We start from the raw sequence: 17,750 nt of genomic DNA on the forward strand, positions 1-17,750 counted from the left end.
TACAGGAGCCAGATGCAGATGAGAGGAAGGCTGAGGCACTTGGAGAGCTCAGAAAGGATTAGATCACAGGAAGTTTTCCCAGCTGAGAATTCTACTCTCCAGTAAGAGAAAAAGAGGCTCTACTCAAAGAAACTGAAGATAGATCACCTACTTTGTTATTGCACAGCCATTAATATTCAGACTAAGTCTCTTCAAAGAGCTCAGACCTAAAACCACCAGTGTCTTAGAGAGCACACTCCATCAGAAAAATAATTATTAGCAAAAAATTTATTTTACTTCTGCTTACAAAGCCTTAACTCCAACACAACAACCTGAAAGGCCTTGCTTTCTAAAGACCATTTCCATTCAATTTTTAAAAGTCAACAGTTTTTAAAACCAACAGTTTTTATCTGTAAAACCCCTCACCCTCCCACCCCTTAATTGCAAACCAAGACTGGCATTTTCTCAGCTCAGTGACTCAGTGCGAGGTCTTTTCCATAATTCTGGACTCCTGAGGAAGTTTCATATAAATAAAAGTTTTCATGAACCAAAATTAACAATGTTATCAGCTTATTACAAATCACTCGAATATTTTTTTTAAACCATCACTGATTTGGAAATATTAACCAGTACTTCTGGGAAAGGACTTTAAGCTGACTAACATTTTGGATTACTTGATTTAGTCCATGGGAGCAGGGGTTTTCTTCATCCCAAAGCACAACTGGGAATGCTTCAGGACAGCTCCTGTTTGCACACAGCTTGTTTCACGTGATATGCGGATTTCGTATTTCATAGCAAAAATAGGAATAGAAAAAATGTAAAAACCAATCCAACCAGAGCTATACAATTGTATTGAAACAGTACCAAGAGCAATTCCAGCATTAAATATTTCTAGGATTTGGCCAAGTTTTGTCCAAAGGAACAGAATGAGCCATCACTGCCGGCCCGCTTTTCCATTTTCTGTTGTTTCCATTCTGAAATGCAAAACAAGTGGTGAGGCTTGTTATTGGAAATGTGATAAACAGCTTCAGAAAAAACCTATCAGACTTAAAGACTTTCATAATTAGTTTTTCCATCACTGACCATCCTGTCTTCCCCTGCCCCAACTATCTTATCTCCTCCTCCTACTTCTCTGAGCAGCCATCAGAGAGGTTTCTGCACAGGAACATTCCAGTAACAATTGTGAAAAGCCATCCACTATCAACCTCACCAAAAGACAAAATATTCCTGTGTCTAGAGAATATTCATGTGACTAGGGAATCCATTTGGAAAACTTGACCCTTGGCAGTTTGTTTCAAGGACTTCACCCCTTTTCACCCCTCTCACACTGACCCTTGACTACCATCACCTTAGTGACTAAAGAGGAGGTTGTTTTGTAGCTCCTCCATCAACACTAAAGGCAAAGAAGTGTATTTATACATTTTAATCCTCAGAAGAATAGTCTCTAATGCTGTAAACTGAAGTGTTCCTCCACACTGACACCAGCTATAGTGCTTTATTTACTGATACAAACCCATTTTCCTCTTTCAGATGTTGATACAGCTCAGCTTTGTTGTTGACAGAGTTCAAACGACCAATAAATTCCTGGTGTTTCCTAGAGTTGGCAGTGTTAATTCTGTTGCTCCATAAGGACAGCAAGGACATTGGCCCTAAAATTCCAAGTAAAAAGAGTCTAAGTGATTTAATTTCTGAATTCTTAAACCATTATAATGGCTTAAAAGAATTACAGACTATGGTAGTACATGTCAAAACCACTAATATTAAACAGCCTTATAAAAGAGGCTGAATAAACACAAAATATGCAAAATGATAACAACTGAGGAGTTGTTCCACATGAGAAGGACTCTGCTTTAAATGCAGAATCTCAACATCAAAAATTATCTTCACTGACTTAGCTTCCACTCAAAAACGTTTCACCTCATTCCTTTAGAAAATACAGAGTGATGCAATAACATCTATCTTTAAAAGAAATAATAAATGCTGCAGTTCTTCTGGTTTACCTTTTGCCTTTTCAGCTGTGGGCATTTCATCCATTGTAATAAGAGGCTTTTTGTTGGGGGGCTCAGGAGAATCAGGGGAATCTTTGATAACCTCAGCTTCTGCCAGTTCTTCTTTCTCCCGATCCAAAAGACCTTTTAACCTTTTGGAGAGGGAAGGAGAAGAGTGAAGAAAAATAGCAGACCATAATTCTTAATACTGTTCTGTACTTCACAAAATAGTTCAGAACCCATATAATAAGAAAATTTCTTTTGACCCCTTGGAATGGGTGAAAAACAACAGGGAAGACTAGCCAAATAATCTTCTGGATAAAGCCTTTTGTAAAGGGAAGGATCTTAAAATAAAATTTCACTTCAGTTAGTCAGCAGTATTTATACTGTAGTTGTTGAGACAGTTGATTAGTCTGAATTCTGAAGGAAAGACTAAGTAACAATGAACATACAAAAACACACACAGTTTCCTGTTACCTTTTCTAGGTGAATTCAGACCCATTCTATAGCAAACCCTTTTATCCTAGTCCCCATTTTCATTCCACATTTGAAACTAAAAGCAGTTGTAGAAATGGATTTGATCATGCACAGAAAGGCATGAAGAGTCACAGTGATAGTGACAATAAAGGTGAAAAGGTCCTCCTATCTGAAATGATCACAGCATGCACAAAACACATGCAAATTAAGCTTTTTGATCTCTTTAGAATAGTTTGAAAGAAGAAAACCAGAACAGACTGATAGATCCTTAACACTCAGACAAGCTCAAACAGTAACAGGAATTAGAGATAGTAGGTACATGGACATTAATCCTGACGTTCAACTGAAGGGCCAAATCAATTCAAATTGTTGATCTACCTGAACACTAAACTATCTAGAGCTTAAAAGAAGATAACTGTCTGAGTTTTAAGCCATGCTCTGTATTTCTATAAAGCAGTTTAATGTCTAATAGGTGATATGGTTACAATAAAACCCAAGAGCAGCAACCTCTCAAGCTAAAAGGCCCTGCAAAGGGGGCAACAACTGGCCCAAGAACCACACTGCTTGCAAAAATGGGAATTTGAGAAGTCCACTAAGCAGGCACTGTAATAAGATGCCCATTTACCAAGCCTGCTAATATTTACTGATCCAAAACAACAAGAATTATTATGCTCCAATTTTATTTCACTTTGGAAAACGCACCTCTCTGATTCTTGCCATGGTTTATCTGACTCATAGTCTTTGCCCAACTTCTCTGACTTGTCCTCCTTGTCTTCCCTCTTCCTGCCCCGTTTCTTGCGCTCCTCTTCCTCAGGGGGTTTGCTCCTGCAGGCCATCAGGCACTCCAGGACCCGCTGGTGCTTGTCAGAGTTGTTTATGTGTGCTCGAACCAGGGTCTCCAGCTCGTTCCACATGATCCGGTACTGCTCATCCCTGAGAAAGGCCAGGAAAAAGAAACAGTCAGGGTTTCGTGAATCACTAAACCACTAAATAAAAAGTAGACCTTAAGAAACAAAGAAAGAACCTCCAAAATCAAAAATAACTCCAAATAAATTCCCTGTCCTCCTGTACTGGAGGTCTGTCCACCTGTACACTGCATTCCACATTTCCCAATTAACACTCAGAATCAAGTTTAAATTGAAATTACTTATGTTAACTGACACATCACATTTTTCACAAGATCTCACTGCCAAAAGGCACTTATGAAACCTCTCAGGTGTTTGCTAACTATGCAATGTCATGTACTGACATGCAAATTAATTATTATTAAATTCTGTGGATTAAGAAATAAAAAGGAATTGCACCACATTACCGTAAATAACTTCCAGTCCTGTGGGCAAATCTGTATCTTAATGTCTTTTCAGCCAGTTCTTGGAAACACAACACACACATCACAGTGACTGAGATATCAGGATTCTATGCTTGTTTTAAAGAAGCATCCCATATTTTAAGTAACTGTTTCAAAAGGATTTGACTATTCTAATATATCCCAATTTGAAAGCATCATTCACTTATAACATGCTTAAGTTTTTCTTTTTATTAATTGGAAATGATTCCACTTTGACTGTCCAACTTGTATCAATCACAATGACTATCTCTGCTTTCATATTTTTTATCACACTTAAAATTCTTGGGTAATAAATTGATGGAGTTCTTTTCCCCAATGTACAGTACTGTGACAGCCCTTCAATGAGACAGGCAAAGGATTCACAGTACATACATTTAAGTTTACTATATATTATTTCTGGCTATATTTTGAAAATTTGGTATGAAAACATTAAAGTATTTCTGATAGAATTCCAGCATGAACAAAGAGAGAGATGTATGTCACCTTTTTGGCCCCTTTCCTCTGGTACCAACAGTTGAAATGGGCAGTGGATCATTTTTCCTCTCCATGTCGACCAAATTGTAAATTGTCTTTTGACAGTTCAGAACATCCTCATCAGTCATTGCCTCCTTTACAATCACACTGGCCAATGGCACCACCTGCAAGACAAAAGAGAAGCCAATGAGACAATCTGTGTGTAAATGAAAGGCAATGGAACCACGGAACACACAACAAAATCCCACCCTCTTATCCTAAATTTAGCAATAACTCTGAGCAGGTATAAACAGATGTGTGTTTTCTTTACCCAGCTCAAAAATTCCACCCCATTTAGATGGCATCCCAATAACCTACTGCATTAAATACAGAGTACATCAGCAAAAATAAACTGATTTTGTGGTGATTTATCATAACAACAGAGTTAATAATTCATCAAGTGGCAAGGTGAAACTTAATCTAGAAGAGAACAAAAGATTACTTACAGCTTGCATGTTGAAGATGGTGGTCTGAGAAATAATCATAGGCCAGTAACGAGTGTGTTTCTCTAACTGATCTTTTGCACGTTCCAGTGGAATTTCAAGACTTCCGTCGATCTTATATCTGGGCTCTAGAAAAGGAGTTAATCGGTTTTCCCTCATAAATTCACCAAAATCCTAATGATAACCAAACAAGATACAATTAGGCATTTCTCTAACACAGGAACTTTCACTGAATGGGCTTATCACTAACCTGCACCACCCCCTCTGCTCTCCCTGGCCCTGCCAACCTGAGCCCTTTTCCAGCTTTCACGTGGTGAACATAAAAATAGTGGTATACAAACGTGGGTTAAAAATCCAGGAGGAGGCCTTCTGGATCTGCAAGGTATTTCATGTATGGTAAGAGTTATACCATATTTTTCCAGAGGCCATTCTGCTTGTTTACAAGAGATACAAAGGATATGTTGAAAAAAATAAAGGAAATGCAAAATTAATGCCAGCTGATTGTCTGCTCCATACCAGGGTTCAAAGCTGACAACTTCATCTTTTCTATTTATTGTACAAACCATTCCTGTGCAATCTATCCTTCCGACAATAACTGGGAGATAGTCCTATGTGTATCCCACCCACAGGAAAAATTTACCAAGAAAAATGTTATTCTAGACCCAGAACAAATTTAAACACTCATAGTGCATAAGGAGGCAAGTACTTCTTTGACACAGCAAGTATTTTATGAAGTAGAACAAGCAGATGTACTATTTTGTATTAAATATTAGTACAAAGAAAGTTTGGCCATGCAATCCACTCCAGTTCTCCAGAAAGTGCACCAACACTTCCTTCACACATCTACTGTGATGCAGAAGAGGAGCAACAGTTCAGAAGAAAAAAAAAACTAAAGGATCTTACTGTAATCCTGTAGTCAGTGACTCTTCCACCACACCCTTCACTAATTGATGGGGGATCTTCTAGAATTGACCTGGAGCTGCTTAAAACATGCAAAAATATTTCCCCTCCGTGGCTGCTGAGCATGTGACTTATGACTTTGGAGCCAGACTTGCGTGGCTGTTCCAACAAAACTGAACGACCTGTTGGGAATGGGATCAGTTTTATTAGTTACTGCCTGCTGCAATTTTTAATTAAAACTACATAAATAAATATGAAACGGCTCTACTGCAGAAACATCCTCATTAGAACCAACTTCCAAGAAGTAATAAAATAACCACTTGGGTGTAAAGGCATCAGTTGATACCTGTTCTTAGTGCTTGAAATGGATGTAGTTTCTTGGGAGACAGAGGAGTAAAACTTCCTTTGCCTTGTTTCCAGTAAAACAAACTATGCATAAAAGGGTACATTCTTCAAATAAGTTGTTTGTTATGAGGGAGTAAAAATAGCAAAAATATCTGAAATATGCTAATTATTTTGGTTCATTTTTATTAACCAAAAGTATTTTTTCAGTATAGAATCTTTAGAGAAAAATACATGAAAATACTTTTTAATGAAACCACTGCACATTTAGACATTCAAATTACTTGACTGAAGAAAACATTTCATTGAAAGGATGTTTGTAATGCAATTTTGCTTGCAAACATACAAACATTGATTTTAATACTTGTTCCTTCTTTACATCTTTTCTCCCATCTTGAAGTTTCAAAACAATCCCATTCACCTTTGAGGACATTTAACAACTTTCTTCTCTTATTTATAGGGCATGTTACAACAAACTTGATATTTTTACAGTGTGTAGACATTTAGTGATACACAACCCAAAATGTGCTAAGTACTCTAATTGCAGTATTGAAAATTAAAACATTAAATAATTAGCCAAGCACACAAATTTACCATTGAGGAGGAAGTTTGTAAGGCATGAAGAAGGTCTGCTATTTACATCTACTGGTGAAATTCTGTATGCTCCAGTGCAATAGTGCAGCTCTGAAAAACAGAAATGAGCAGAGAGGTTGAGTGCAACTCCACAGACAGGAAAAACAATCCACAAAATAAAAGGAAGAGGAGGAAGTTAGTTCACAACCAGCAGAACTAAAAGGTCTGGATGCCTCTCAATCTCAAAGCCTGCTCCCTTCACCATCTCCTTGCAATGGTTCACTGGGAGGATTCCCAAGCCCCCTCAGCTCTGAGACCCCAAGACATTCCCAAGCCCTGCTTCCAACAGGAACCCCAGCTCTTTATCTCTTGAAATATTTCAGTGTATAGTCTCTTATCTGTATTTTTGACTTGCTGGCTCAATGAGTCAACATTTATTGCTAATAGTCTCCAGGGGATTCCTGTGTTACCTCAGGAATTCCCTTTCCCTCCTCTACTCAGACTTGGGTAGAGATCTCTCCCTTACTCAGAAAGTAATACAGAGGGACTAGTCTACTGATAGTAGCATTGGATACATTTAATTTCCTTATAAACCTTTTATAGTAAAGACAGTACTCTGATCCCACACCCCCAAAACAATAATTAAAACTGAAAAGAATTCAACATCTCAAAGCCACTATGATAAAAAAAACACTGTGGAACTGATGAGGCCCTGTGGGAGGGGCAAATAATTTTAGTTAAGGAACAATTTCATGATACTTCAGAGCAAATTAAAAATCAAAGCAATAAAAGCATTGCATCTCTCTCACCTCATACCCAAACGAGTACGACCATTAGTAAAGCAGGGTGTGCTCAGAGCTTATAGAGCCAGAGGTAAAAGCAAGGAGCAAATCCCCTCCTTGTGCAGGTTCTCACAGTACACGGAGGGGACAGTGCTCAACACCAGCTCAAAACCAGCTCTGGAAGGTTCCATGCTACCTACCCACACTGTTTGTCCGAGGGGTGCACCATTTCAATGTAACAGTTTCCTTAAAAGTGCCTTCTCTGCTATTGCCACCCACGTGATTATCACCTGCAGAGAAAGGCAGAAAAAGGGGGTGATCAACCACATTTTCTTTACTACAGCAAAACAACTCTGAACTTTTAAGGTACAAAATACATAAACATGATCATATACTGACCAGACATGTTTTATTATTAAAATCCCTTCATACAAGGTCTCACTGGTAACTGGTCCTGCAAAAGCCACCTGAGAGCCTTAAACCAGATATTATCAATACTCTTCTACATTAAACTACATTTCTTCTAGTGAGCTTTAAGAGTCTTTATGATCTTTGGCTCATATTGTCTCAGGAAAGAATTAACTGAGTTCTGCATGAAGTTTCAGAATTACACAGTCCCTGAAGATGCCCAAATCCACAATATTTGGAAGGAAAAACACAGATATCACCAGGCAACACCGCTGGGTTGGGCCAGCAACAAAGTGGGCAGGGTAGAGTCTAATCTTACAAGTTTTGTTTCATATCAGACATTTACACAAGAAAGATTAGTTTGATGTGCTTATTAACCTGCAAAAGTTATTATAAAACTACTTCTGAGCCCTTCCAATAAAACTTTAAGCTTTCAATATCTTAATACAAATTCAGGTGAGTCCCAATTCATTACTGTGACACTTTATTCTTTTCCATCAGCCTTTAATCCTACACTCTACTAAAATATGGGGGACAGATGACAGAGGAGTTCCTTCCTTTTCCTCATAGTAATGGTAATCCCCTTACGAGGAAAAAAGGCACTAACTCTCCAAAATGGCTATTTATGGACCATAGGACTTTTAATTCCACTAATACAGAAGTTCTAATCTGATTTATTAACAAAATTTTACATCAAGTACTGTTTCCTCTACAAAATAATTTTGCATAAGGCTTAGTGTTGTGTTTTTCTAACCTCGAGTTATTAAAAACTCACTGCAGAGGAACACTGGGTAATACTTCCAAATTCAGAAAGAAAATAGGAGGTATTTCAAATCTCACAGAAATATCCTGAACATATGTAAAAATGACCTCTTTTTTCACTGCCATATCCTTATTACTGTATTAAAACACGCCAATAATGAGTAAAACTCCAATGCCATCATTACAAGGGAAGTTTTTTGGGTTGCAAGGAACTGAAGAATCTGCTCCTCTAGCCTGAAATTTCCACAAATTTGAAGCTCACAACCTTTCTTTGTGAATAATTCCAGCTAGTTGATCCAAAGCCACCTTTGGAGGCCTATTTCTACTCACCACTCTTTAAAAAGTCAACATGTGCCTCTTTGTGATGAAGCAACTCCACATCATAGTTGGCTGATGTATTAGCATGTTGTTCTTCCTTAAAAACAGAAAGGCAGAAAGAAGGAATATAATTACTTTGGTTAAAGGCCACCATTTTCAGAAAGGAATCATTCTACATTTACCTTTCACTCCAGAAAGAAACAAAAAAAGTCTCCAACGTGCCTCAGACAACAATGGGATTGCAACGCTGAGGAAACTACTCCCTGAGCTGTTTAAAGGTGCAGCCACCTGCTTTTTCTCTTTTTTTTTTTGGAACCCTCTTCCTCTTTTTACAGGTTTCATGACAAGTTGCATAGTGTAAGAGAGATAAAAATTAGGCTTTATTTAAATCAGGGAAGGAAAACTACAATATGTTGGATACTACCAGCAGTTACAACTGTCTGAGCAACAAATGGTCACTGCAGGGCAAAGTGACAATTACTTTTCATAATTAAACATCTTAAGAATCCAACCCAAAAACCACACTTTGAACTTACTATCATTTCCTTCCACTTAGAAGATCTAAGAGTGCACCTCTTTACACTCTGATAATTTCACAGTGTCGTTCCGCAAAGAGGACACTGCATCTTTAGACAGCCACAGAGGACTAGCAAAAACAGAACAGTAAGTTTGGTAATTTATTCCAAGTTTAAAAACAAAAATTTAAAAAAAAAAAAAGGAGATAAAAAACCCACAGAAAACCCAACACAGTCTATCACTATAAGGACAAAGGCAGAAGGGAGAAGCATAACAGCAGCACACAGGTCAGAAAGTTTCAGACAAGGTATTTGCAAACTTAAGTCACATTGATGCCACGACCCATGCTCAAAGTTTCATTAAAGCTGTGAAAATAATTTTAATATCATGTTTTAACTTGTAAAATCCATACAATACCGCTAGTTTTCAAAGATGCAATTGCTGATTGACTGTATCAGAAGGCAATGGATTTTTTAAATCATGGAAGTAACCTGCCCCTGCCCTTTTTGTTTGTTTGAATACTGACACTTCTGTTTCAAATTTCTCTTGCTGCCTTATCAGAAAATGACTGTCAACTTAATCCTTGACATTCTCAGTTGCAAAATATATTAAAACAGGGACATAAACAACTTCTACCACAAGATTTAATTGGATACGTTTCTTAACCAGCGATATCCTGTCCCAGTTTCTTGTTCATGGATCTTCAAACTAGAAAACCTACCGGGAAACCCTGAGTCAAAACCCAGCTCTCAGTTACAAACACCTTTATGTTGGGTGGGCATGGTAATGAAACAGAGGAAAAAGAGACTCACTATGCCACTATAATGCACAAGGGTCAAGAATATCTAAACACAACTAGAAAAAGATAAAAGAATCACAGACAAATTAATCTGAGGTAAATAAGATTATATATTTATATAAAGTAATACAAACAGAACTGAAATAACACTTGTATTGCTACATCAAAAATTGAGACTCAGCAATACAACTTTTTTGTTCTGTGATCCTTCTTTACTTTTTTTTATTTCCCCCTTCTTGATTTTTACTAACCTGGTCACAGACATTGAATGTGGGCTAATAAAATAAAAAAAAACAAAAACAAAACAAAACAGAAAATATGATATGGAGAGAAAAACAATGTAAAAATTCAATTAAAATAAACATCAAAAAGTTTTCAAACAAATTTAGAAGTGATGTAGCAAGTTCACACAAAGCTGTAGACACAATATTACCTTCATGGGGATGTTTGTGATGGTGGTTGAAGCCAAATCAAAGTGTTGTTGCACTAAAAGATTCAATTTTGTGGCCAAATGCCTCCCTGCACGGACACTGTGAACTTCACTGGTCAGGACAGGTGAGAGCTGAAACAAAGGGACACGTGGAATTCATGGATTAGGCTCTAATATCATGGAACAGTTCATTCAAAACTCATAAAATAAGTATTTACACTGCTAAGCGTAAAGGGGAAAAACTACCTTCCAAAAAACCCACAGCAAGGGAAACAACAAGGAAGAAGCACAAATTATATCTAATTCAGAATCTGAAGGTTATGCCACTTGCTACAATTGCAATTACTACAAATGGTAGAAAAAAAAATTCCGGAGTGCTAAAAAAATCTGGGTCATTAATTGTTAATAGGAAGAGTTTTTCTTTCTTTTAGCTACTGAGTAACAGGAGCAAAGTAATTTTTATAAGGATTGTCAGTGCATCATATATACACAAAGAAAATAAACAGAAGCCTTGAGATGCATCTGATTTTTCTTCAGCCAAAAAGAACATTGGTTTGGGGCTTAAAAAAAAAACTACCAAAAAACCCCCCAACCAAACACAAAAAAAACCCACACAAAAAAACCCCAAACAACAAAATCCGGCAACAAACCAAACAAAACCAAAACAAAAAACCACCAAACAAAACCAAAACAAAAAACCACCAAACAAAACCAAAACAAAAAACCAAACAGAACCAAAACAAAAAAACCAAACAGAACCAAAACAAAAAAACCAAACAAAAGCCCCAAAACTAGAAAAACAAGAACAACAACCAAAAAAAAAAAAAATCAAAACAAAAAACCAATACGAAACCCAAAATCAAACCCAAACAAAAAAAAACCCACCAAAAATCCCAGTCAACAAGAAAAAAAAATAATCCCAAACCCAGTGAACTGCCTTACAAAGGGAATTAGAATTCAATTTATTCTCTTCTGTTCACTTTTTTTTTTAGCACAACTACAGCAGAGTTTTGAAGAAAAGAATGTCAGGAAGGCAGCTGTTACAGTCCTTTTTATTTATTAAATAATATGCAGGACTAGATGCCTTTTGTGTTGAGACAACTTTTTTCTCGTGCCTTTTTGCATTCTTACAGACAGCACAGTAAAATGCAGAGCAATTGATGAATACATTGCTAAATATTTTGTATGTACATGGTTTCCAACAATCACCACACGTGGTTTTGCTGCTGAAAAATAATTTGCAATAAGTTTTCTCTTTTTTAGTTCCTCACCTCTTTTTTAGGACGATCTGAAACCAGGCTGTCTTCTCCAACTGGGTATGTGTGGATTAACACCAGTTCACATTTCTGAATCTGCATTAGACTGAAAAATAAAAGCATTTTGTTTAGCCTACTATCTCCTAGAAATTGAATCCATTTTGATTTCTACAACACAGAATTATAAATATATATTAACAACACGCTGTTTCTGAAAGCATCCTGTAGAAAGGAGGTTACACTAATGATTTCCAAAGCAAATACTTCAAAATAAGCTTTTATCAGAACAAAAATAAAAACATAACATTTGTGGCTCTTCAGATGTTACAGCACTGTGTTTCTTTTTGGACATATCACTGGTGCAACCTTCTTGAGCTTTACCCAGTTAAAAAGTGACACTACAGAGGATTTGTGCCTCCAAGTGGGTATTAATAAGGGGATTCCATGACCATGAAAACAACTACCCAAATAATACATAGATATGTAATATCATTATAATAGGATATATATAATTATAGGATTATTACTATTACTACTATTATTATTATTGTTATTACTGTTGTTTTGTTGTTGTTGTTATTGGATATATGCTTATATCCTAATGTGGCTCAAAGATCAAAACATTGCTTCACATCTCTACCTACAGGAATGAGACCATTTTTCTGTCTTTACAGTGGACTCAGAACCTGATTCCCTGGACAAATCCTTTATACATCCATGAAACTGCAACTGCAGCAGGAAAACACAGGAGACTCCTGCTCCTGCTATTCAAGTGCCTGAGGTGCAACCAGGAATAGGATCTCGAGCTACTGTACACTTTACAAGGCAACACAGTGATTTAGAAATTAAAAACTAGATTTAAAGAAGTTGTTAGAGTCAAAGAAAGATGAATGTAAAAATAACACAGTATTATCAAGAAAAAGATGCATTAGATGAATTACTGCTGAGAAACACACAGGATTAAACGAGGCACTGTTATGTGACTCCTCTTAGGGCAAGATGGAGAAGGTAACAAGCTAAAGAAAACCTGTCCTATGAGGATAAAGGATGACACTGGAAAGATAATGTTTATACAATATCACGATTTACCACCTTCTATTTAACAGACTCTTTCAAACAGCTCATGAGAGTAAGTTTTATTAAAAAAATACATCCACATTTCAGAGAGGATATGCCAGGCATGTGCAGAGTGAGAGAAACTCAATTAAGCTTCTTAATAAAATAACAGTAAGTAATAATAAGCAACAATAATAATAATATTATAATATTTATTTTAGTAGTATCTTGGCGTATTTATTAATATTACAACATTAATATGTATTTTATATTATAGATTACTTATATATATTTTAATATACTTATATACTATATAAAAATATATTTATATAAATAGATTTTAAAATACTTATAAAAATTATATTTCAATATATTCACATTATTATATATTTATTATATTAACATATATACTTATAAAAGTATTTTAAATATATTTATAGAAGTATATTTTAATATTTTAAGCCCCAAAATATATTACATAATAGATGTAGATTACTATCCATTTATAATACATCAATATATATTAAATATATATTTTTAGACAAGAAAACCAATAATAAACAAATATTGATAATATTAATAGAAATTGATGATTATATTGGTCATTACAATAAAATGATGATAATACTATTGATAATAATAATGATAATAAGTGTGTAAAAAGCAAAATAACATCAGTAACAATAACAAGAATAATAAAAGTGTGTAAAAAGCAATACTCACAGGTCAATAATAATAATAATAGTAACTGTGTAAAAAGCAATACTCACTGGTCAGAGTTGGCTGCCAGCTTGTTATGCTCATGGATGGTCTCCTGAACACAATCCTCCAGCATCCGAACGTGACTATCACTGGAAAAAGATAGGGAATTTCTTTTAATGCCAGATCATCAACCCTCTGGCTCAAAGCACCACTGAACATTCCTCTATTTCCAGACGTCCATAAACAACACTTCTAATAAGGCAAAGAAGGCACCTAATTCGTGTCTGAGATGACCCTCTACAGGTGGAAGGGCACGATCCCACGCACCTCTTGGCGTTGGTGATGCAGATGATCCTGCCCCTGTTCCCGACGCGCTCCGCGTTCTCCAGGAGCGTGGTGCGGGCCTCGTGCTGGTACTCGGTGATCTTGCACAGAGCCTCCACTGCTGCCACCAGCCCATGCAGGATGCTGCAGCACTCGGGGTCTGCTCGGGGGTTTGGGGGCCCCACAGCTGCCAGAGCTGCCATCAGCTGGTGAAAAACAGGGAACTGAGCACTGATGTCCTTTCCATCCAGCTGGAATGTCATCGCTTTAACACGCTAATTAATATTGTTGGGAGACAAACTAACAGGACAACTAACCAGCATTGTATCTTGGTGGCCTTCTGGGAAACATCTGGCCCTAAATCAACCTCTGGAATTCAATTTATTAATTGTTACTGAGCCTTGAAAATATAATATCCTCATTTTTTGTTTAGATTTTGGGGGTTTTGTTGTTTCTGTTTTGGTTTGGGGAGTTTTGGTTGGTTGGGGTTTTTTGTTTCATTTGTTGTGGGTTTTTTGTTTGTTGTCTGTCTATTTGTGGGGTGTTTTTTGTGTTGTTTCTTTTTAAGCCCCAAACCGATGTTCTTGTTGGCTGGGGAAAAAAATCAGATGTATCTCATGGTTTGTGTTTATTTTCTGTGTGTGTATTATGATGCACTTACAGGTTTATTTGCCTACCATGCAAATGTTAAAAAAAAAGGAAGGAATTTAATAAGTAGCACCAAATTACAGAAGAAATACATATTAAAATAAATAATACGAAATTAATGATGTAAGTCTATAGTGAGAGACTCTTTAAATTTTGTAAAGCTGTCTGTAGAGTAATCCAGGCTCACAGGCAGCTACTTGAAATTGTTATGCAACAATTTCAGACCAGATCCACCAACATTTTAATTAACCAGAGTTATTTCATACTAAACATACTGAAATGTTGCTATTTATTTCACAATTAAACTACGCCTACAAGAGACCAGCTACAAACCATACCTCCTGCAAGTTCTGATCTTCTTGAGTCCAAGAATTCAAGACATGAGCTCCAGAATCACTCACAATGAAATTCACCTGAAAGGATCAAAAAATCATATGTAAGATAACAGATATTATATTGCTATTTCCCCAAATCCAAGTAAATATGAATTACACTCCTTTTTCCTGATGTTCTGGAGATGTGCAATGACAAAGTAAACTCAAAATAACACAACGAACCACCAAAATCACACACTCCTGACACGTTCAGTTTTCCCTTTAGTAACATGAGTAACAACTTCTTACTCTGTTTATATTTTTAAGCCATAAAACCAATCTCTACACCAAATTAGAACTGCAGATTATTAAGTATTTCAATAATTATGCAATCTTTTCAGCAGAACACCTACAAAATAAAATCTAATACTGCAATACTGCACATCATTCTCCAAGGACTGTCACAGTATATCATGAGGCAAATATCCAACAAAATTTAAAAAACATCACCTAGGAAAACATATTTAGAAAAACAGGGAACTGTGTGTGCCAGGAAGCACTCCCACTTTCCCAAACTGGCAGTATCAGGGTGATCCTACCTCTTCCTCAAGCCAAGAATTCCTTCAAAGTTGACACCATAAACTTTATGAAAAGCTACCAAGTGTGTCTAGCAACAAAATTCAGTTTGAAGCAATACCTCACAAGCTTTTGTAAAGTTACAGCTCAGGACAACAAGGGAATAAATCTCTAAGATGCCCTAAAGCCCTTCTTCATCTCTTGTGTTAAGTTATAAACTGACAGTAAGACAATGAAAGGTACCAAAATTAAATATGTTATAGGATTCATATATTACTAAAACCAACTTAAAGTGCTGTAAAGCGTAACAGCAGCAGAAAGAAATTTTAAATAATAAATTATATTTCATATTTCAATCTAACCAACAGTTAATTATTTAAAACACTTAAATATAAAAGAAAAATATTCCTCATACCATCAAGAAGGCTGGAAGAACTTACCAGTTTCTTGAAAGGGAAGATATCATACATTATTCTACAGTACTCCATGGATGATTCCACGGAGCAGGTCCATAGGGACTTGGAGATGGGTGCCAGAGGGATAATTCCCTGTGTCCTGTTCTTCACTAACATGTCGAATTCAACGTGTTGCCTGCATGATTCTGCCATGTAGGGGCAGTGATCCACCACGAAAACAGTTTTATGAGACTCAGAAAATATTTTCATTTTCTTCCTAAAAGAAACAAGACATCAAAATCAGGGAGAAACTGTAGAAACTGTCCCTGCCCATGGTCCCTTCCAACCCAAACCATGCTGTTAATCTATGATTCTGTTATAACTTTGACAGAACTGTTCAGAGTTTTTAAAAAACACAAAAATCCCCACTTTAAAAATCTATTTACATGGAGACAAACATTCCTCTTGAACACTAACTAATCCATATTTAGCAGACTAGGTTTATAACCAGAAGAAACTATTTTTTCTCAGAAGGAAAAATGCAGAAAAAAGATTATACTGCTGAGAAGGCAACAAGAATTCACAGTATTGCCCTCTTCACTTCCCTAGTTAAAAGAAACTTAAAAAAATAAGCAGAAACTGCTTCCTACTTAAAGCTTATTTCCTAAAAAAAGTTACATGGAAAAAACCAACTTATGATTAAGCTTTACAGAACTTCAAGTAGCATAATCAGACTTTAAACTGATTTTCAACCTTTACTTTGCTAAACACCTCTTGATTTTTAAACTCATATTTGCATCTGTACTTCGGTCTCTCACTGATAAATACACCAAGTGTGAAATCATAGTGTAAATGTTTCTTATCCAGCAAGGCTTAAAGGAGCTCTCTTTGTGTTCTTCCCAACTATGCAGCCTGAGCCCTCTGCAATGGAGTGTGGAGCATCTTCCTGTTCCACATCCACAGCCTGAGTCTTCCTTTCCCACAGCACAACTGAGAGAATTATCTCTGGAAGAACATCAGACCCTTGTGTTAGGGTGGACATCTTTGCTCAGGGACCCAAACTACATAAGAAAACTAATCTTAGACTAGTCTTAGACTAGCTACTCAGAGCACTGAACTTCAATCACACACGTCCCATCAAATGCATGCAGCTTCCAGATGTTTCCATATGGTCTCAGAGAATCCCAGAATGGCTGGGGCTGGGAGGGCCCTCTGGAAACCATCCAGTCCAAGGCAAGGTCACCTGGAGCAGGTGACACAGGGACGCGCCCAGGTGGGTTTGGAATGTCTCCAGAGGGGGAGACTCCACGCCCTTCCTGGGCAGCTCTTCCAGGGCTCGGCATAAAGAAGCTCCTCCTCGTGCTGAGGTGGAACTTCTCGTGTTTCCATTGCTCCTCGTCCTGTCGCGGGGCACCACCGAGAGCTCTGTCAGTTTAAACCATAATAACCTACTTTTCCGCGTAATTCTGCTGAATTACAAAACACACGACCTCCAAACACCCACAAACGAGCTCATTTAAAAAAACCCCTAAAATACCAAAGCAACGAGGACCACACAAGTCAAGACTGGGGCCGCATCTCGCTCTTGGTGGCGGGTTGGACGAGGAGGAGGTTTGTGCCGTGTCCCGAGCCCAGCACCAGGCGCGGGGAGCGGGTGAAGCGTTCGGCGCCCGCTGCGCGTTCCTCACCTGGGCCGGCTCCTCCTGTGGTGCAGCAGCCCCGCTCCCGCTCCTCGGCGCGCCCGGGCGCGGCCGCTGCCCCGCTCGGCGGAGGAGGAGGAGGGACGAGCCCCGCGGGCCGCCCTAGACGGGGCCAGGCGCGGTCGCCTCCGGCCGGGCGCCCTCCATGCGGCTGAGCCCTGCTCGCCCTGCGCGGGCGGCTCGGCGGGGCCCGCGGGGCCC

The 17,750-nt window shown here is 37.6% G+C and overlaps 1 protein-coding gene across 3 annotated transcripts; it reads right to left on the reverse strand.

The window, feature by feature from the left end:
• Nucleotides 1–249: 249 nt before the first annotated feature.
• Nucleotides 250–17,624, reverse strand: INTS13 (integrator complex subunit 13). Of its 3 annotated transcripts, none has more exons than XM_027660814.1 (18): nt 17,538–17,624; nt 15,895–16,126; nt 14,903–14,977; nt 13,920–14,122; nt 13,661–13,741; nt 11,850–11,940; nt 10,582–10,710; nt 10,400–10,423; nt 8,846–8,930; nt 7,546–7,635; nt 6,585–6,674; nt 5,652–5,830; nt 4,752–4,922; nt 4,276–4,430; nt 3,147–3,377; nt 1,980–2,119; nt 1,493–1,628; nt 250–953 (listed from the first exon to the last, which is right to left on the reverse strand). In XM_027660814.1, exons 2-18 carry the CDS (start codon nt 16,117–16,119, stop codon nt 914–916), a joined length of 2,145 nt encoding a protein of 714 aa, XP_027516615.1. In that variant the 5' UTR covers nt 16,120–16,126; nt 17,538–17,624; the 3' UTR covers nt 250–913. The 3 variants fall into 3 exon arrangements, with proteins under 3 accessions (XP_027516615.1, XP_027516616.1, XP_027516617.1); XM_027660815.1 differs by lacking the exon at nt 17,538–17,624 and adding an exon at nt 17,387–17,404; XM_027660816.1 differs by lacking the exon at nt 10,400–10,423.
• Nucleotides 17,625–17,750: the final 126 nt, after the last annotated feature.

This window comes from Corapipo altera, unplaced genomic scaffold (assembly GCF_003945725.1).
Source record: "Corapipo altera isolate COAL_440 unplaced genomic scaffold, ASM394572v1 239, whole genome shotgun sequence".
Lineage (NCBI taxonomy): Eukaryota > Metazoa > Chordata > Aves > Passeriformes > Pipridae > Corapipo > Corapipo altera.

What these genes read in the sequence shown, in the direction of transcription:
- INTS13 (XM_027660814.1), bottom strand. Translation starts at nt 16,119, where the DNA reads ATGAAAATATTTTCTGAGTCTCATAAAACTGTTTTCGTGGTGGATCAC. An exon ending in AAGATCAGAACTTGCAGGAG is followed by an intron (nt 14,123 to 14,902) that starts GTATGGTTTGTA and finishes GTTTTTCACCAG; the next exon opens with CTGATGGCAGCTCTGGCAGC. An exon ending in CCATCTTCAACATGCAAGCT is followed by an intron (nt 4,431 to 4,751) that starts GTAAGTAATCTT and finishes TTTGTCTTGCAG; the next exon opens with GTGGTGCCATTGGCCAGTGT.